The 22,479-nt window shown below is 39.3% G+C and overlaps 1 protein-coding gene across 1 annotated transcript in view; it reads right to left on the bottom strand.

The window, feature by feature from the left end:
- LOC307271431 (unconventional myosin-XVIIIa-like) overlaps positions 1-22,479 on the bottom strand; it is a gene marked incomplete at its 3' end in the record, with an annotated part of 206,986 nt that overhangs the window by 6,225 nt on the left and 178,282 nt on the right. Inside the window, exons 36-40 of the mRNA XM_080053890.1 lie at positions 15,401-15,484; positions 13,358-13,495; positions 5,665-5,850; positions 5,052-5,191; positions 3,264-3,308 (exon numbers count right to left, since the gene is read on the bottom strand). Coding sequence (XP_079910016.1) covers positions 3,264-3,308; positions 5,052-5,191; positions 5,665-5,850; positions 13,358-13,495; positions 15,401-15,484 — 593 coding nt within the window. The remainder of the gene's footprint in view (positions 1-3,263; positions 3,309-5,051; positions 5,192-5,664; positions 5,851-13,357; positions 13,496-15,400; positions 15,485-22,479) is intronic.

Raw genomic sequence — 22,479 nt, 5'->3', positions numbered from 1 at the left:
AGATTTATTTTTGTGTTTTTGAAATACAACTATCTCAGTTCATAAGTTCTTAAAACTTAAGTAAATATACCAATTGACTGAGAGGAAGCTCACCTGGATTGAATTGCATTTTGCACAACTCTTTATGTGTGTGGTAAAAATTGACTTTGCATGTAAAAGCTATGTGCGCTTAACTATAGATCTATGTTGGTCAGAGGGCAGCAGGTCTTGAAAGGAAATATCTTGCACGATGTCTCACTTATTTCTGGAAATGATTTAAAAGATTTCCTCATTTCATACCTTTAATTTTAAATGACCATCAGGATCTATTTCTGCATGTGCATACACTCATAATAGGTTTCTTGACAATGATTTGATACACATCTGGGCACTGCTCTGTTTTTCCTCTTAATTATCATAAACGTTCACAACGCACTGTGAGCCACAGAGTAAAATACAAAGGCTTGTCATATAATTTGACATGGATGAAAAGAGCGCAACACTCATTAAGTGCCGTCAAAGCCAAGGGCGTGTGTGTGTGGCGCAGTGAAATGAAGATGCTACAGCTTAATAGTCCTACAGAGACATCAGAGGGGCTGGCTCCACATCTATACATCTGTTTCACAAAACTTCCTTTCTTGTTGAGGAGGAGAGAGAGAGAGAATATCCTTTTCTCCTGAACACAGAGCACAGAGAGGCCAAGAAACACCTTAACATTTAAATAATTAGCAGGCACAGACAAAAGCTCCCTGGATTTTCAAAAGCGGAAACTTCAAATAATGGCTTGCCCATTGGGATCTAAATGCATAGCCGGCTAGATTGAATGGAATACAATAACCTTGGAGGCTAATGCTGGGGACTCCAAAGATGAGGAGGGTGGGAATGATGGGCGACCGACTCCTAAGCTGTAATTAGCTTTGCAGAACATACCTCAACTCGAAGACTATCTGGGCTTTTGCTACTGCCTACTGTTATGATGACAGCCAAGTTTGGCTGTCTTTGGCAATGTGGAATAAATTAAAAGGCTTGGTTAATAGAAATAGAGAAGGCTCTGGGGAGTAAACTCTTCCCTCCTAAAGGAAGTCTTTTAACCTTGGTCATTACTGGCAACAAGTGTTTTAAATATCTTCTCACCCTGTACTCTTAGTGACACTACCACCACTGTCGGTGGACCAGGCTTACAGTCTAAATCAAATTAATTATACTCATAGGGGCTTAATGAGTACAAGAATGATTATCAAACTAAATTCAGTTCACAATGTTACACTAGACACATATTCAAACCTAAAATTGCCTATAAAGTTTAACAGCGATAGTGAACGTAGCGTTATTTCATTCCTCAACCATTATTCTCCAAGACTTTCTTATCTGCAAAATAATATCATGATACATTGAGAGCACAGAGAGACCTCTCACATCTAGAGCCAAAAAACAACAATGGTGGCCACTATGTCAAGCACAATGTATATCTCTGACCACCATATTATTAGTTAGGCCCTGCCAAAAAGCCTGGGGGGAAGCAAACAAAACACAATGCTGAGGTGACATTAATTGTCCGTGACATTCTGCCGCCATTGGTTTTACATCTGTTACACACTATTCCATTCATCATTAGCTTGTATGGATGCTCCTGCTCTGCTCAGCTTTGCTCCTCTCTGTCCCTGGGTCTTATAGAAACCAGTGTTAAGACCTTGTATATTGGATATATCAAAGTGTGGAGCCTCTCTCACACACACAGCCATATGCATCCTCTCTCAGACCATCAGGAGCGTATGCTTGGACAAACTCATCTCTTCCACTGAGTTACATGAAGAGGAAACACTTAATCGGTGCTGTGAAAGTTTGGTGTGATCAATTATTAGCTATACCAAAACCGCCACTGAAGTCACAAAAGCCATCCCTTAAAGAAATCAAATATATACAGTACTGTGCTAAAGTTTTAGGCAGGTGTGAAAAAATGCTGTAAACTAAGAATGCTTTCAAATATATAAAAAAACAATTGTTTATTTTTATCAATTTAAAAGAAATACTAATTGAGAGAACAAGGTAGTTATACTGGATAAGCAAGGTCTCTAACAGACAAAGATTGCAAAGCAGACTGGGGTATTTTTTTCAAATTCTATATTCAAATTATAATATTTCAAAGTTATTAAGATGTTCTTTGGAGATACATCAGAACCGGTCTTTTATCCTTGTGCAAAAAAATTATTGTACAAAGGTCAGTGTTTGAGAATATACCTCAGTACACACGACAACGCAAAACACTTTTGTAATCATATGATTTATTGCTTACTGCTGTAACATCACAGTAGAAACTATAGTCACAATATCGAAAATAATTTTGCCAGCGAGCTAAGCTGATTAGAAGTTAACAGACACCACATTGTCAATAATAATAATAGTATGCTACTTCCCCTGGTGGGCAGCACAGCTTTTTGTAAGACATTTGAGGATTGTAAATGATTTAGTAAAGTGTGAGTCAATGATTGATGAGAAACACAGCCCTTCTTTCCTCTTGTCACCGCCGGGCCCCAGAGCAGTGCATTAAATATGAAGACAAGAGGCGGAGCAGACAGACATCAATACAGCAGCCTCCAGCATGACACCCTTGGACCAAGCCACGCAAACACAGCTGTACACCCTTCAGCCAGTGTATAGAGGAAGACCTGGGCCTCCAGGGGGCGACCAGAGAGCGCACTTTGCAAAGTGGTTAACCATACTGTGTAGGGACTCTGCAAGAAGGAGGCTTGTTTCATGCTGGGGGCTCCAGGAACATATTGCCAGTGGTGTTCATGCATCTCAGCCTGTGAGGGGCATGCAGTGATGAGTGGAGTACACTGGGGTTATGGAGGGATCTCTGAGCACTGGTGATGATGCATTATCCCCCCAAGCCTTCACACTTCAATCCCCCCCCCCACCCTTTGGATTGAATGTATCTCTGCCTCTTCTTCCATAAAGCATATCTCCTAATGGAATTGTTATAATTGTTAAACATGTGTGTGGATCTGGAACTTAGCCATATCTGCCTCTTTTATTGGGGGGCCTGACACCCAAAAAGTCTTAAAATAGATGAAATGTATCAAGGGAGTCAAAGAAAAAACAAGGCACAAATTGGCCATAAATGCCAGATGCATTCCCATCATCTATTCCATTATTTCCCTCCTGGCTCCACTATCAGCTGCTCTAGTGAATGTGTAAAGACTGTAGAATGCTGCATCATCTCCAGTGGTGCCCCCCCCATCCCCCATACACAAACACAATCCCAAAAAAAATCAGTTCCTCACGTTCTGTTCTGTCTTTTCTGATACTTTGTCACCATGTCTTGCAAACTAGTCGTGATGATGAGATGGTGAAGAGACAGACAAGATAAATAATACAAAAGAAAAGAAAATAGAAAAGAAAAACATGGAATAAGAATCAGGTCAAAAATAATACATAAAACATGAATGAAACTAACACTTTACAATAAGGGTACTTTAATGTATTGTTAGTAAATGCTTAGTTTGTGCTTAATAAGCATTAACTAACCATTAAAAACTGATTAGTTATGCTCAATGAAGCATTAACTAAGCATTGACTAACTGTTATGCTTAGTGCATGCCTACTAAGCATTAGTTTACCAAGCATGGGTATGGTTAACGCGCATTAACTAACCATTAATAACTAACTGTACTGTAAGCATCAGCATAGCTTGGTCTTGTGTCTTGCATAGAGAGTGGAGAAGTAAAACGCTCACTCTGGTCTTCGTGGGATTGCAGGGAAAAATAAGTAAGTCTCAGCTGGCATCTCAAGAGCTGAATAGATTTACTAACAAGCAGCCCTGGACAGAATACAGGACTGTGTACAGGGTGTGAATTATACAGAATGGAGATGATAAAAGATGAGGATCTATTTAGATGTGGCCACTCAACAAAGTGAGGTAGTCATACATCCTAAAGCAAATGTCATTGTACTGAAAGCTCTGGAAATCAATGGGAAGTGAATCATGAAGTGAGAATGGACTATATGTTGGTGCTTTTTGTGCATTAGGACCCTTCAATACAATAAAGATTGATTCATTCTATTGACAAGGGCAAATATTGCTGGGCTATAAACTCATTCTTTGTTAATTCTCTGTCTCTTATTAGCCAGGGGGCAAAGTGATTTTATGGACATGGAGTGTTGTAAAAGGTTGTTCACCAAAAATGACATTATATCATTATGAAACTTTGCCAGTTGATTACTGACATTAAAACAAAAACCTTTTGTATTACAGTATTTTCCAAAATGTTTAAATAAATATGAAAAATCATCAATATCATACTAATGATGCGTACATTTGCATATCTGCAAAGCCCCAAAATCTAGATGTTGGAAGAAAACAAATTTTGAAAACAAAACAAGTGTCCAACTGCCTGAAGCCTTTCCTAATCACAGTTCAAATTTGATCAATAACCCATAGAAAATAAAAAAATTACACAGTTACATTTCATGTGCCATGGACCAAAAGTGTCCTTTTGGAGTCTCCAGCTGGTATTTCAGGAAACGGCTAAACATTCCCTTGGAAAAAACAGTGTAAAAAATGTATTTTCTATGGGTTATTGATCAAATTTGAACTGTGATTAGGAAAAGCTTCAGGCAGTTGGACACTTGTTTTGTTTTAAAAATTTTAAAACAAATTGACTCTGCTTTTGTCCAACATCTAGATTTTGGGGCTTTGCAGATATGCAAATTTACACATCATTATTTATTCAAACTTTTTGGAAAATACTGTAATACAAAAGGTTGTTGTTTTAATGTCAGTAATCAACTTGCAAAGTTTCATAATGATATCTATAAGTTTAAAAAAATCCCTATTAGCCCACCCCCATTCGCTTAAACAGTGGCTCTGATTTGCTCTATAGCTTTCCAGCAGCTAGTTGACCAGGTTGTCCACCCAGGTTGGGATCCTGGAAGGTCCTGGATATCATTTCTGGTGAACAACCTTTTACAACGCTCCATGTCTGTTTTAAAAAAAAGGGGGGTTTTCCCCCTAGGTATATATCATTTGGAACTTCAAAAGGTTCCAAAGCCAGAAGTTCATTTTGTTTTACCTGTTGATGAGATCTTCATTGTCGTCACTCTCCATCTCGTCCTCGATGGCTGCCTGGAGGTCCCCGATCCTTTTGAAGGCCAGCTTGAGGTCGGCCTGCAGGCTCTGGTTAGCAGCCTCTAAGCTTTCTATGTCCATTTCCTGGTTTAATTAGATAATAGGACCAAAGGTTAGACCAGCTCAGAGTTGCTGATGTGTTGTCGATGGATGCTATGCAGGCACTGCCGTAAAAGGTGGGGGAAGCAATTCCGGAGAATGTTTTTTGACAAAATCACTTTTTTTGTCAAATGAGCTCATCAAAATCTGCTTCTTGTCCGTACGATGTGAGTGTGCTGAAAGAAATTTGGTGTTTGTACACAGCCTAGGCTCTGTAAAAATGTGCATGTTTACATGCTACCGAGGGCTCCCTTTGTTTACATTCCCTTTGTTTACACAGAAGTTTACAGAGCCTAAGCTGTGTATTAACAGCAGATCTTTTTTTCCAGCACACTCACAGGAAGCAGATTGTGAGGGGATATTCACTGATCTTGACAAAAAGTGATTTTGTCAAACACATGGCTGACTCCACCTGTAATGTCAGGAGTGTGAACTCTTAATGTTCCTGATGTCCTCACCAGCTCATGTTTCTTGCGGCTGGCCTCGGCCTCCTTCTTGGCCAGCTCTCCCATCTCCTCCTTACTGTCTCTGATCTGTCTCTGCAGACGCTTGTTCTGCTCCTTCTCTCTGCTCTCACTGCTCACACGCTGGTCTCTCTCCTCCGTCAGCTTCTCCACATTCTCCTTCAGACGAGATACAAGGCTCTGCACAGCAACACAGAGAGGAGGCTCAATGATAGACAGATAGACAGATAGACAGATAGATAGATAGATAGATAGATAGATAGATAGATAGATAGATAGATAGATAGATAGATAGATAGATAGATAGATAGATAGATAGATAGATAGATAGATAGATAGATAGATAGATAGATAGATAGATAGATAGATAGATAGATAGATAGATAGATAGATGTACTGTATTTATGATCATTTAGAGCCAGCTGGACAGTACACAACAATATAATTAATGCCTGAAGAAATGCAGCCCCCGCTTTAATTTAAAGTCTGTCAGGCCAGTAGCGGAACCAAGACAGAGCACAAAGACACAGGGTTGAACCAACAGGTTGAGCCATGATCAACCATATGTACCAGTGCTAGTACTTCTGGTGAGGCTGCCAGCATGCATAGGAAAACCTCTGCAAGTTTGGTCTCTTACCAACCAAACAGCTCAGGTCAATCCACTCTGTATTACTCTGCTTAGAATGAGTTCGAGACACTAAAGCTTGCCTACAGAGTGGCCAGCACCACCCATTGGCCCTCATTTATCAACCTTGCGTAGACCAGAAATGTGGGTGTACGCACATTTCCACGCAAACCTCTGCATTTATCAATATGGACGTGAGCGTAGGATACGCTCAAATCCCACGCCAGCTCTCAGCTCGTGTACGCAAGTTTGTAAACAGCATGGACTCGCAGTGCAGGCTGTGCCGGGTAGCCGATTACTTTGTTGGACAATTATTAGAAGATAATACAAATGCAGTGTTTGCTCAGACCGAAATAAAGATATTAATCACTTAAAAATTTGCAGCTTATGGTGTGCAACTGAGTAGGAGAGCTGATTCAATAGTGTACACACCGGCCACTTAGGAGCGCTGGGACTAGTGTTGTTTTTGGCGGCCTGTTTTAAGTTTAGTTTTAGTCTAGTCTTTGTGTCAAACTGTCATTTTAGTTTTTATTAGTCTTAGTCACGTTTAAACTCTTTTTAGTCTAGTCAAGTTTCAGTTGACTAAAAGTCTTGAGCTTTTTAGTCTTCGCTTAGTCAGAATTATCTGGGACTATTTTCGTCTAGTCTTAGTCGACAAAAACTGATGACATTTAAGTCTAGTCTTAGTCAATGACATTTGTATTTTAGTCTTTTTAGTAATGCAATTATATTTAACCCAGTTAATATAGTACAAGTACCTAGTATAGTACAGCCAAAATCAAAATGTTCTTTAAGTCCCCCATTTCACAAGTCAAACAAGGTTATCTTATCTTATTATATTATTTTTACCTTATAGACTCAAGAATACATGCAATTCCAGACACGGAAGACGCTCTAATTGAATTTACATCATATTTATTTGAGCATCAAACATGTAAGAATGCCGGATTCCTCAACCTGAACAGCTGTCTGGTGGAGCCCGGACAGCTACTCTTGGCTTTTCAAAATCTCCTGTCTAATGACATACATTTACATAAAATAAATAGGCCTAAATAAAATAGCTTCAAATGACAATGCCAGAAAAAATTGACATTACATTCAAGTTTAATTAAGAGAAAAAGGGTTCTTGAATGCTAGAGCTACAATAACATAATAACAAAGTGCAAATAAAATGTTTGTGTATGACTTGTATTGCTTGTAAACTGAAGTCAGATTTTGTAGGCCTATTACAAGATATAACAGAAATGGTTTGAACCATGAGATTGGAAGCACAGACAGCATACAGTGGAATTCGTAGACAGAACTTATTACATGGCACTTTGAAAATCCTATGTAAATCACGGCATTCTACAGGTCTGTTATTTCCAGCTAGACAGACCTCTGTCAAGGGTATAATGACCGTTGCTAAGGACCTACGTCATAGTTTTGATGGATAGACGTCCACAAACAGGGCTACTACTCGTTCAGAAAACAATGGAATACTTTTTCGACATGACTCAGGAGAGCAGGGAACACAGGAGTCATGGTTAATATCCGACAGGAATCCAGTCAAGATGACGTGAGTACGTTTGGCCGCATATTGACAGTTACCCCGGAATTCCACTGGCTGCGCGTGCGGTGTCCAACGGTTTTGCTCCGTGCGCCCACGTCCGTCAATACCCACCTGCTCCGTTTTCAAAGCAGGCACGGCCAGCTCCGCTGAACAGCTGGAGACGCGAGAACGAGGAGTTCCCGCGGTAATAAAAGTGACGGGCGATCGCTCTTGATAATGTGATTCTCCTATATGGTATTTACACAATAACGAACGCAGGTTATTGTTCCCATCCGAACGAGTAAAAGAACAGTGGACATGCTTGTATGTGTCTCTGTTTTGAGAATGTCACCTGCAGTGAACACCGAGTGTCTTATTTTGAAAATTAACCAGATGTTTTATTGTTTTGTCGGCGCTTGTGTTCCTGTCTATCTCGATGTGTTCTGTGCTAAATTGATGCGGTGAGCTCAGGCATCCTGCATAAATAGAAGCAGTGCATATTTCACCGGAGAGCTGGAGCAGCAGCGGAGCAGAGAGACGGTGCAGCGGACGTGGTGGAAACTCACCCACTGACTGCTCTTAATTGTATTACTGTTTCTGCCGTGCTGGAGCGGAGAAGGACCGGAGATGCAGCCGGTGGAATTCGGCCTTGAGCCTATACAGTAACTTCAGGCTGCAGCTGGTTAGTCGTTAAAGTTAACCCACCGCCGCAGCTGCATCTTCCATATTGCCGCGAGTGGGGATTGAGGAAGTAACGTCGCCTGCTAACTTCCTGCTATTTCAAAGTAAAAGCCAACTCACGTTTGTCTAGTTAAATACTCATGTTAAGCCAGTGAAATGCTTTTAATCTGAAGCCGTAGCCTGTTTGCAGCCCCGAGACTCAGGAAACAGAAATATTGCAAAAATAATAATAATGGCGAGACAAAATAGCCTGAACATGAAGAGATATTTTATCAGAGTTTTTGTTTTTGTAAACCACATTTAGTCCCGTTTTTATTAGTCAACAATAAAGCATTTTATATTTGATTATATTCTTCGTCACATGACCACCATTTACGTTGCGTCTCGTCTCGTTTCTGTCACGTGATAAATGTTCGTTGACGACGATATTTTGTCATACATTTCGTTGACAAAAACAACACTAGCTGGAACTGCGTAAGGGCAGTTGACTCCGTCTGGAGCATCTGGGGGGACACTGAGGCACGGGGGCTGCATTCATTCAAAATGTTAGCCACAGTATTAAATATGTAGTAGGCCTACACTGCTCTTTATGATAAAAAATACACGGCACAACATTCAGCTTAACATTTTATTTATTTGACGCACTTTTTAGATGTTAGTTCCTCTTTTAATGCGTCATTGATCGCTTAAGCGAGCAATTTATTTCCACCGTTAACCGGCACGTTTTTCCGATCTGCTGGTGGAGCAGGACAGTGGGCGCTCTCACAGCTGATCGTTGCCGGGTCGGCTTGTGCAGCTGACCGCCGGGCTGACCACTCGTGCTGTCATACAGTAAAACGCAAAATGTGTTATTTTTAGTTTTTACAACCCTTTTGGGTAGTGCTATCTAAAAGGTCCAATACATTCTAATCATTCAAATCTCTGCAGACCTGTATTTATTTCATGGGGACCATTACCGGACAGTTGGTGCGTCTGTTTCTCCTCTACCACTTAGCCTATATTATGCCCGCACCCTCAGTTGGTTGCATTTCAGAACAGCAACACGCTTTTTTTAGTGGCGATTTTTGAGTCAGACCACTTTTTCTTCATCTATGTAAAGAAATGGCGACATATACTTGTATATGCTGTTTTATAGCATTTGAGCGATAGTAGCCTACTGATGTAAACCTAAAATGCAAAATCCTCAGCTGGAGATCGTTTGTTGTCAACACCAACGCTGTTGACCGCAGCAGTTATTTCCTTCCTAACTGCTGCCTTCTGTCGTTCTTTGATGCCGCTTGTAATGCTCCGAAATGAAACTCTTTTTTTTTCTACTTTCGCTGTTATTCTGTCAATTTCTACTTCAGAGAAATTCCTCTTCTGTGCCGTAATGCGCATATCCATGTCGTAAAACCTCTGGGCGAGGCCTCTAAACTGAGAAAATATAGGGGCGTGATACGACCGCATTTATCAATAATGGCCTGGCGTACGCTGAGATTGGCGAGATACGACTGTTTGATAAATCCCACGCAATACCTGGCGTAGGGAGGTATTTGCGCCAGATCTGCACCAGTTTGCACCAGGATGTTCTCCCCTCTATCATATCCCCCGACCAAACTGGGTTTATAAAGGGACACCAATCATTTTATAATATCCGCCGGCTAATGAACATTTTATATTCCTCCAGAAATATTGAATCAGAATGCCTCGCTTCTATGGATGCTGAAAAAGCATGTGATAGAGTAGAATGGAATTATTTGTTTTTCACCCTTGAAAAATTCGGTTTGGGTCCTGTTTTCACTTCTTGGGTTAATTTATTATATGCATGCCCTTCTGCCTCAGTATTAACAAACAGCCGTTACTCAAGTAGTTTTGATCTGCACCGTGGGACCCGGCAGAGTTGTCCTTTGAGCCCGCTCCTTTTTGCTATTGCAATCGAACCAATTGCGATTGCCATCCGCGGTAACAAACAGATTCAGGGGATATGGAGAGGAGGAATTGAACATAAGGTATCATTATACGCCGATGACTTACTTTTGTTTGTCGCCAAGCCAGCCACCTCCTTACCGGAGGCACTTTCTGTGTTGGAGGTCTTTAGTCAGTTTTCTGGCTATAAACTTAACTTGAGTAAGAGCGAACTCTTTCCAATTAATAAAGAAGCTCTTAAACTTGATCATACAGCTCTCCCACTCAAAGTGGTGACAGATCATCTGAGTTACCTTGGGGTATGTTTTACCAGAAATTTTAAAAACCTATTTAAATCGAACTCGAGACCAGCGGTCTCCTCTGGCTTTCTCTCTCATAGGTAGAATAAATTAAATTAAAATGACATTACTCCCAAAGTTCCTATATCTATTCCAATGTCTCCCCATCTTTCTCCCCAAATACTTTTTTCAGGCCCTTGACTCTTTAATGATAAATTATATTTGGAATGGTAAACACCCTCGGTTACGGAAAGCTTTTCTTCAAAGACCCAAACCCAAAGGTGGAATGGCCCTCCCTAATTTCCAATACTATTACTGGGCTGCTAATATCCGTTCTTTAGTGCATTTTCACCTTGACGACTCAGCCCCAGTCTGGGTAACAATGGAGTCCAGCGCTATTAGCCCATTGTCTCTATCTGCCCTCTTAAGCGCCGCACTTCCACTCTCTTCGGCTATTCCCAACAGTAATCCCGTGATTAAGCACTCCCTTCGAATCTGGACCCAATTTAGGAAGAATTTTGGAATGCAGAATTTTTCACTTTTCAGCCCAATTGCAGCTAATCATTTGTTTGCTCCCTTGACGGTGGATGGTGCATTCAAGATCTGGCATAAAAAAGGCTTAAAATGCATCTGTGATTTATTTATTAATTATCTATTTGCTAGTTTTTCTCAATTGACAAAACATTTTGGTATCGAAAAGACACATTTTTTCCGATTTCTGCAAATCAGGCATTTTACGCAGAAGTTAATTCCCCAATTCCCTTATAAACCGCCAGCCAATCATGTCGATTTGTTTCTTTCTGTAAACCCCACATTAAAAGGCTCAATTTCTGTGTTTTTCAACCTTATTTCAAAGTTGCATAGCCCCTCTTTAGCAGCTATAAGAACCCTGTGGGAGCAGGACCTAGGCTCTGCCTTCACTGATCACATGTGGGATTCAGTCCTGGATCGGATACACTCTACCTCCATGTGCGCCCGACATGCTCTTGTGCAATTTAAAGTAGTACATTGTATCCACATATCTAAAACTAAATTAGCTCGTATGTTCCCCGATGTAGACCCGACCTGTGATAGCTGTAAGAACGCACCGGCATCACTCTTTCACATGTACTGGTTGTGTCCCACCTTGACTGAGTTCTGGACATCAGTTTTTCAAACAATCTCTGAAGTACTTCAGCATCAAATTGAGCCGAACCCTTTCACTGCAATTTTTGGCATTGCTCCAAATCCGGGCTTGCCTGAAGTGAAGCTGAAGGTACTGGCCTTTACTTCATTACTTGCTCGTAGGGTTATCTTACTCAAGTGGAAAGATCCTGCTCCTCCTTCCCACTCACATTGGATTAGAGACATTATGTCATGCATGAATCTAGAGAAGATACGTTACACTACCCAGGGATCTGAGAATAAATTTGACAGAATTTGGCGCCCCTTCTTAAATTATTTAAAAAAAACAACGACAACAATAGAAAAGTAGCTGCCCCCTCCCCTCTTTTATTGAATTAAATTTTATTTCTTTATGTTTTTTGTTTCATGTTGATTGTTTGTTTTTGTTTCTTGGAAGTGTGTATTTTGTTTTGTATCAGATGGTGTGTGGTTGGGTGTGAGGTGGGTGGGGTGTGTGCGGGGTTAAAAAAGGGGAAAAAATTTGTATTCCATTGTGCTGCAATTGTTTTGCAACTGTCACTTAATAAAAAAACCTTTGAAAGAAGTTTATTAGCATTCTCCTCCCTGATTATTTGCAAAAGTATGAGGACAACTAATGTATCATCTGATTCTGCATATACCATTCCCTTCAAATCTCACTTCTATAGCAGAGGAAAATCAGAGCACAAATCTCAATATATTCCAAGAAGTTCTGGAAATGATATGAAGGAATGCTTGCTGTGGTTCAGAGTATAGATGCGAGCTTAATACCTCCACAGAACCCTGTCAGAAAAAAATGTAAACAATTGATGAGACTATTTCAATCAATAATGCATTGGAGTGGTGCAGCAGACTTTAATCACAGATGCTTGTCTTCAGCAGTCTTTTCATTGGTGACTCCTACCAGTCAGTAATCAGCCTGTGCATCATTGCATGCAGTGTGCTTTATCAGTGAGTGAGCCTCTGTCCACATTTCACACAGTGACTGGATGTTGTACCTTTCCTCCTCACATCTGTATTGATTCAGCTCTGCCACTTCTAGCCCTGATGAATTACACTACTACTACTTTTATGCTGGTGGCACGTATTAAAAAGCCTAATCAAAAAGCAAAATTAGTCTTACATTTTTCAAACTTTGCACATTTCCCCACAGGCTGTCTGGGGAAGAAACTAAACTAAATCAAATTTAATAAATTTAAAAATAGATTTAAAGGAGCAGAGGGACTGTGCCTGGCAGTGAGCACTAATTACTAAACTGAACCTGCAAAACTGAGCACAAGGATATTTTTATCAGTGGGAGTGAGGAATTACATTCTCAGGAGCTTACAGATGGTAACTTTGATCTTTTACTTGTGCCTTTTGTCTTTGTTATTTAAAAATGACAGAAAATAACAAATGGTGTTGTCAAGTGAGACTAACACAAGCTAGTGGACAGAGTAGAGCAGGTATATTTATATCTAACTGACATTAATCAGAAACATGTTGTTTTAGTTAATCATCATTATTCCTCTTTCTAGAGCTCACCTCCAGGCGTTTAACCTGGGTCTTCTCAAACTCCAGTTTGGTCTCCAGCTCACGGATCTTGGCCTCCTGACGGCTGACCAGGGATTTCTCCACCATGGACTGCTCCTGGAACTCCAGCTGGCTCTGGAGTGCTTGCATCTAACACACACACACACACACACACACACACACACACACACACACACACACACACACACACACACACACACACACACACACACACACACACACACACACACACACACACACACACACACACACACACACACACACACACACACACACACACACACACACACACTTAAGTCGCTATACTTGCAAGTGCCAACAATTTTCTGCAATAAAAAAGCTATTTTCTCTCAATTCAAAACGTCTCATCACAAAGTAGACATTCCATGTGGCGTGCAACAAGGCTTTGTACTTTGACCACTACTAATTAGTCAATATATGTTATGATATACTTCATTTGAATTATAATGTAAATCATAATTATGATTTAATTCAATATGCAGGCAACAACCAACTCTATATGGCTTTATTCATAGGACACAACAGATGAGAAGTTTTGGTCCAAAAGAACAAACTGCATGTGAGTAACTACACTCTCACTGCCCACTACAGCACCAGAGTCTGCAGGGTTTCTATTCCAACCAACCAATGGTCATTTTAGATATCGCGGAGATTCACACAATCCTTGCACTCTTTGTACTTTTTTGTTTTTAACTATCAGTTTTTTAAGAAAAAGGAAAAAACACACACGTGTTATCATAACCACATTTATTAAGTATGTATTCAAAAGAGGCAAAAATAATTAAATTAAATAAATAATTAAAAAAAAATCTTTGTACTTTCACATTCCCGTTTGTGTCCATCATTAACCAAGTGTGATACTACAGGTCAATTCTTGAGTTGCTTAGCTAGGCTCACTGTGTCTCGAATTCAGTATCAATCCTTTCATATCAGTGGGAAGTTAACTGAATAATGACTACTAATTAGTACTCACTATTCCTTTGAGGGGTTCAAGTTTTACCGAGGTAGCAATATTGTCTTGCTCTCAGTGGAGATAACTGCCCTGAAGCAGAGTTTCAGATGATATCATTGCATGGAGGAGTGCAGGGCTTGGATCAATGAGACAAACTCATGGGCTGTACAGGTGGAGGGTAGAATACTGCTCTAATCTCCCCCTCTCCTAGCAGGCTTCCATTGCTCCCATTAAGCTGTGTCTGATAAAGGAGGATGACAGCACTAGCATGCTCAGCACTATTGCTTGAATGACTTGGGAAACCAAGTTGGCCATCTGTGTCACATATTGCCAGCACCCATTTTGCACTGATAAAAATAAAAATTTACTGGAAGCTGGAACCAGTAAAAAAAATAATAATGAAAAATTCAAGTCAACAAATGACAACGTATGAACACTAAAGTCTTTATGGTTCATCAAATGTTTTGAGTTAGTCATGATTGATATAATTAGTGGAAGTGATACTGAAACGGATTTAGAGATAAAAACATGGAGAAGAAGGAGAGTCTCTTTCTCAATTTCTTCACATTATAATGGTTTTGTCATGTATGCACTTCAGTTACAAAATGTTGTCACAGAAGAATCTTTTAAAGAATGTACACAGATAGAACTGTGAGGCTAGGCCCTTTCAAACCATGTATAGTTTACCAGAGTAAAGATTCAACCAGCTGGGGAACCAAACACCTCATAACGCTTACAGCAAACATTTACTTTAATAGTCAAATTTCCAGCTTTTACATTACTTGCATTTTTTTATATTTACCTAACAGCCAAGGAATATGGGAGATCAGTTACACATTTTCATATTAAAACCACAAAGAAAAGTTTAGTTCTAATTGGTTCCTGAGCACTAATTAAACGCCCTAGCTGAAGTGACTTCAGGGCTGGATTTCTTTTTTTAAGGTGACATATGGTTGAACCCCAGCAAGTTACACAACACTGTAAAATCTCTTTCTGTGCTTCTGATGGACTGGCTCTCCTTGACACCAGAGGTATGTTTAGAGCAGAGAAGCAGCACGTACCTTCTCCTGAACCTCCTGCTTATCCTTCAGGGACTCCTCCAGCTGGGCTTGTAGGTCACTGATCTGAGCCAAGTTCTGAGCCGACTGAAAGCAAAGGAAGACGGGGAACAAGTCCAGTCAGTATATGAGCTAGATAGTTTAAAATGCGTTTTCGGTAACACTTTACAATAAGTGTACATAAATTGCTGCCATCGGTGTATGAGTGTGTGTATGAATGGGTGAATATGGTAAGAAATGGAAAGCGCTTTGGGGCTGAAAAAATTGGCTAAAAAGCGTGGTAACACTTTATTTGAAGGCGTATTCATAAGACTGTCATAAGACTATCATTACACTGTCATGACACCTGTCATGAACACTATTAATGGTTATGACTGTTGTCATAAAGTGTCATTCGGTCAATTATGTCACGTTTAATGCAACATTGACATTGTCTGAGATATCTTTGTTATGACAACCTGACATAAGCTGAGACAAAATAAGTTGTCGGTGTCTTTGTTATGACAACCTGACATAAGCTAAGACAAAACATCTTATTGATGTCTTGGTTATGTCTACTTGACAAATCATAAACATGTCATAGTAGGCTTAAAGGTCTCATATTATACACTTTTCTGGCAATATTATATGGTCTTAGAGGTCCCTAATACGTTTTTCTTTAGTTGTTTGCTGAAAAAAACGTTCAGATAATTTATTGTAGTATGCCTCTATACCCTGATTTTCAGCTAATCTCACAATGGCCTATTTTTGAAACCGAGCTGCAGCTCCCCTCATAAATATACAATCTATGAGCTCCCACCGCCCTGTCCGGAAGCGAAGCCATTGGCGTCTGCCCATAGGTCCATAGCTTGCCGTGCCTGTACTGCATGTAACCACGGTTAGGTTTACCCTGAGAAGAACCATGTCTAGTGCTAGTAACGCAGGAGCTCAGCCGCACTTTGAACAGTTTGACATGACCGATCCTTGTCTACATGAAAGACTATGTTCATACAGATGCACTGACAGGCACAAGCTAATGGAAACGGCATGTTCACAATAAAAATGCAGCAAAAGATGGAGGCTACTGCGAAGCTACTCGGAAGCTAACGGCTAAAAATATCACTAAAATCAGTGAACAAATTAGCTTCAAAGTTAGACTTCGACTCTATTACCTTCCTATGCTTTGTCTGGCTAAAAACGAGGCTTTGTCAGACTGCTGTGGGGAATATAAATAGCTTGTTATGAGCAAAAGCTGGTTGCTTGTCCCAAAGCTAATAGCTATACACCAGTCAGGCAAAAATACCAATAAAAACAATTCTTTTAGTTTCACCGTTTAAAAAAAAGCACAAGTAGCTTCCTATCCGTTGTGTTATTAAAAACGAGGCATTAATAGACTGCTGTGGGTAAGATAAATTAGTGGAGTATGAGCAAAAGCATTCTGTGTTGGTGTATGTAACATTCAGCATGCTTTGCTGTACTACGGGCATCTTGTCGCTTAGCGGGGAAAACAACATGGCTGTCGCTCGGAATATTTTCCAGAGGATCTCGGGGCCGTGAACCAATAAGAAATGGGGGGGTGGGGTTATCATAGACTACTGCACGGTGGAAGTTTCTGTTTACTACAGTGTTGCCAACTTAGCGATTTTGTCGCTATATTTAGCGACTTTTCAGCCCCCCTGGCGACTTTTTTTTTAAAACAGCGACAAGCGACAAATCTAGCTTTTTTTTCTGGTGTAATTGGTGACTTTTTCGCCGAAGCAAGTATCACTTTTATCGCTTCTCAACGAGCAGCGGGAGCCTCCCGGCCCGTCCCCCGTAACAGAGCACTGACAGACGGCCCGGTCCTCGCGCAGCAGCCCCTCCCAGCTGCGGTCAGAGCAGGAGATACACCTCTCCGCTCGTGTTCCGTTAGCATCACTATTAGCAGTTAGCAGCTTTTCCCACCTCTTCTACAGTCTACGAGTAGTGCAATTCAAAATGTTATGCAGTGCTTTTTTAAACTATGAGCATGTAAGATTACTGCTAGACTTAACATTACCACGTTGGTTGTTTATGCAATTGTCACGTTCATAACACTAGAACCCCATCTATTCAAATATTACTGTATAAAACCCATGTCTACAAATATGCAAATTAGGCGATGACAGCATCTACAAATATGCAAATTAGGCGATGACGTCATCTGGCGACTTCTAGCGACTTTTTTGGACAGCCAATATATATATATAATAGCTACTTTCCTTACTGAAGAGTTGGCAACACTGGTTTACTAATGTGGGGGGGAAGCATGGACATATAAAAAAAATATGGGGAAGTGGCTGTGCCGACTGTGACGTTACAGTAGGCGAGAATTCTGACTGGAGTATATTGGAGAGGTTTTCAGAAAGGGGGAGGGTGAGGAAAGGAGATATATATATTTTTTTTTAAACTTTGGCAGTCCCTAGGCACACCGTGGACCCATAGTTATGTTCCATCACATTGAAAAAGTGCGTTTTGCATAATATGGGACCTATTATCAAATGTAAATTAACTATTTCCATTTATGTGGTAAGATTATATTAAACTGTCATATGCGGAACATTTTGACATTGACTGTCATGAGACCTTTATTATACTGTCATGAATGATTCTGTTGGCCTCAAGTAAAGTGAAACCATTTGGACATTTCATTAACATGTCATGAAGCGTTATTACACTGTCTAATGCCTTTATAACAGGCTCATGAATGATTCTGTTGGCCTCAAGTAAAGGGAAACCATTTGGACATTTCATTAACATGTCATTAAGTGTTATTACACTGTGTAATTTTGATATTTACTGTCATGAGACCTTTATTATACTGGCATGAATTATTCCCTTTGCCTCTACGTAAAACAATTTGGACTTTTCAGTAAATGTTATTACACTTAATTACGCACACAACAGTGTTAACTTCAGTAGTAGCCCCTTTATAGATGTAACATGAAGCATGTCAGTATTACATGTGAAAAAGCAATTTAAGTCAAGACAGTCTGTTTTATTTGCTTTGAGACACTAAACACAAAATATATACATACACTTAAAACAGAAATAAGAACTACTTTAAAATCAAATGCACTTTCCAGTCCTTAAATGAACAATCCAAAGAATAAAACAGTGGCTTTAAAATGAATAATATATGTTATAATGGCTGCTAAAAATCACCAGGAAGAGATCAGCCTAAACACAAAAGGAGGGAAAATGACATTCAAACGTTGTGGGCCTGTTAGCTTCAGCATGTAACTAGTGCAAACTTGTAAGTGAATACAGTTCTTAAACAGGCAGATTGCAGATGAGCAAATCATAGAGCTATTAGCGCACACAATAATAACAGAAATATACATTAGATCAGGTTGAAGTAAATAAAATAAAAGAGACTGTGTATGCCTACTGCCCTGGCAGTGCGTAGTATGGAGCATGATAGCCAGCTAACATTTAAAAGCCCAATAAAGAATAAAAGACACAAGGCTTGACTTTTCTTGTTTCTTTGTGAATCTTGTATTGGTAGTTTTTTCTTTGTAAAACTGTAACATAGACATAAATCAATATACACAGACAGTACCAGACCTATACAGACAGTAGACAATACACAGTAAGTAGTATATGGTACGTATACACACAGCTATGCTATTCCTATTTAAGTATTAAACAACACATGACTGTATAAACACAGCTTAGCATGTATGTATACGTCAGTCTGCCCCAGGGCAGCTGTGGCTACTCCGTAGTTTATGACTGTGTGTGAACGAATGGAACCTGGAACCCTGTAAAGCGCTTTGAGTGCCCTGAAAAGCGCTAAATAAATCCAATCCATTATTATTATTATTATTATTATTATTATTATTTATTATGACAAAGTATAGTGAGCTAGCAAACAATTATCTTCTGTAGTAGTCTACCTGCTAGCTAACAGAGCCACATGTGCAATCAAATAAACATACAAGTAGCTTACTTTACATTCTTACACCTGAAAGCTAATGTTAACATTACAAACTATCAACACTTACAGACAAATAGTCTCCAAGGCAAAGGCGTAATAAAGAAATACTCAGCAGCATGTATATGTAGGCTATGCTGTTCCTGCTGTAGACTGCATAACACTGTGAACAAAATGTAAGCTACATGAAACACCGGAGATTTGGCGCTAGATCCTGTATGCAACACGTGAGGGCTCACTCGGACGCTTTTTCGAAAAACCAAGATACAATAAAAATATTAACACTTCATATTTACTTAGAAAAACTGCTATACAACAATAATTACTGACTTATAGTTAAGGCAGCAAAGACTGTCTTGACATATTGCAATTGAAATTATTGTTATATAGCAGTTTTTCTAAGTGAATATGAAGTGTTAATATTTTCATTTTATCTTGGTTTTTGCAAAAAGTGTCAGAGTGAGCCCTCACGTGTTTCATACAGGATCTAGCGCCAAATCTCCGGTGTTTCATGTAGCCTACATTTTGTTCACAGTTTTATGGAGTCTACAGGGACATCATAGCCTACAGATAAATGCTGCAGGGTATTTCATTATAACACCTTTGCCTTGGAGACTATTTCTCTGTAAGTGTTGATAGTTTGTAATGTTAACATTAGCTTTCAGGTGTAAGAATGTAAAGTAAGCTACTTTTATGTTTATTTGATTGCACATGTGGCTCTGTTAGCTAGCAGGTAGACTACTACAGAAGCTAATTGTTTGCTAGCTCACCATACTTTGCCATACATGCTAAGCTGTGTTTTTACAGTCATGTGTTGTTTAATACTTAAATAGGAATAGCATAGCTGTGTGTAAACTTACCATATACTACTTACTGTGTATTGTCTACTGTCTGAATAGGTCTGGTAGTGTCTGTGTATATTGATTTATTTTTTCATGTCTATGTTACAGTTTTACAAAGAAAAACCTACCAATACAAGATTCACGAAGAAACAAGAAAAGTCAAGCCTTGTGTCTTTTATTCTTTATTGGGCTTTTAAATGTTAGCTGGCTGTCATGCTCCATACTACGCACTGCCAGGGCAGTAGGCCTACACAGTCTCTTTTATTTTATGTATTCTTAATTTACTTCAACCTGATCTAATGTATATTTCTGTTATTATTGTGCGCGCTAATAGCTCTATGATTTGCTGATCTGCAATCTGCCTGTTTAAGCACCGTATTCACTTACAAGTTTGCACTAGTTATATGCTGAAGCTAACATGCCCACAACGTTTAAAAGCTGAGTGCCATTTGCCCTCCTTTTGTGTTTAAGCTGATCTCTTCCTGGTGACTTTTAGCAGCCATTATAACATATATTATTTATTTTAAAGCCACTGTTTTATTCTTTGGATTGCTCATTTAAGGACTGGAAAGTGCATTTGATTTTAAAGTAGTTCTTATTTCTGTTTTAAGTGTATGTATATATTTTGTGTTTAGTGTCTCAAAGGAAATAAAACAGACTGTCTTGACTTGAATTGCTTTTGTTAAGGTATTTTCCACATGTAATACTGACATGCTTCATGTTACATCTATAAAGGGGCTACTACTGCAGTTAACACTGTTGTGTGTGTAATTAAGTGTAATAACATTTACTGAAAAGTCAAAATTGTTTTATGTTGAGGCAAAGGGAATAATTCATGCCAGTATAATAAAGGTCTCATGACAGTAAATGTCAAAATTAGACAGTGTAATAACACTTAATGACATGTTAATGAAATGTCCAAATGGTTTCACTTTACTTGAGGCCAACAGAATCATTCATGAGCCTGTTATAAAGGCATTAGACAGTGTAATAACGCTTCATGACATGTTAATGAAATGTCCAAATGGTTTCACTTTACTTGAGGTCAACATAATCATTCATGACAGTGTAATAAAGGTCTCATGACAGTCAACATACATATCCCACCTCTACAAAAAACATGAGCCCACAATACACATAGCCAAGATGAGAAAGTGATTTGGATAGTCCCTGTGCATAAGTAGCTTTTACTCGTAGATAACAGTACACAAATACTAATACTGCCAGTGCATAGTATGAAAGGAAGAAGAAAAAAATATGGTAAAAGAAAAAGCAATCAACTGTGCAAATATACAGGTGCAAAATATGCAGCACAGGCTAAAGTTTAAAAGTTCAAATGTCCTCTGTCCTTACTTATAAAGTGCAATTGCAGTAGGTAAAAAAGTGTTTGCTTAAAAAGCAATAACTAAGCATTACATTACCACTATGCTAAGTTAATGCTTAACTAAGTATTCGTTAACTAAGCATAGTTGATACTTAACCCAGCCTTAACTACCAGTTAATAACTAAGCGGGAAGAGGTAGTTTAATAAGCATTAACTATGCATAAACCAACTGTTAAATAAATAGCATTAACTAAGCATTACCTCATAAATTCCCCGCTATATGGGCCCAGTGCTGCGGCACATAGGGAACCAAAAGGTGTGAGGTTTGCCCCAGGTTTGTTTTTGTTTTAGCTTTGTTTTGTTTCTTGTGTATTTATAGCTTATTTTCTTAATCATTTTGTCTTAGTTATTTATTTCACTTTTTTTCTGTATTCCTTGTCTGTTTATGTGGGGGAGGGGAGAGGGGGTTGGGTGTTGTGTATGCATTGTATGTGTTTACTTATTCTGTTTTTTTTGTCCATATGTAAAAAATGATGTACCCTTATTGTAAAGTGTTATGGCATTTTCTTTAAAAATGTATCTTTTTCATCATCTTTTTCTTTACACCCTGGATTATTAAAGAATGTTGACCTGTACAGCTATGTTCCCAAAAACCTGAATGCAAAAGCATCAAATCAACACAAGTAGATCCAGTCAAACAAGATGACATCTCAGTGACATTAACCTAGACAAATAAATCTGCTGGAGAGTTTTTAGTACGGTGAACGCATGTCAATAAATCTCATTTCAATAAGACCGGAGTGAAATATTTGAGATGAGTGCTTTAATCCCCACAGTAGATGAAGCACTCGGCTCCAGCGCTTCCCACTGTGAATTCAGCTGCTTCTATTTAGACAAGAAGGATGGATTCATTTAGAGCCAGTGGAGGCACATCACTCAGGAAACGCTTTGCTGCTCATTTGCATACACATCTACATTAATA

The sequence above is a fragment of the Ammodytes marinus genome (genome assembly GCF_949987685.1).
Source record: "Ammodytes marinus genome assembly, chromosome: 3".
NCBI lineage: Eukaryota > Metazoa > Chordata > Actinopteri > Uranoscopiformes > Ammodytidae > Ammodytes > Ammodytes marinus.
This window is presented reverse-complemented; position numbering and strand designations above follow the sequence as displayed.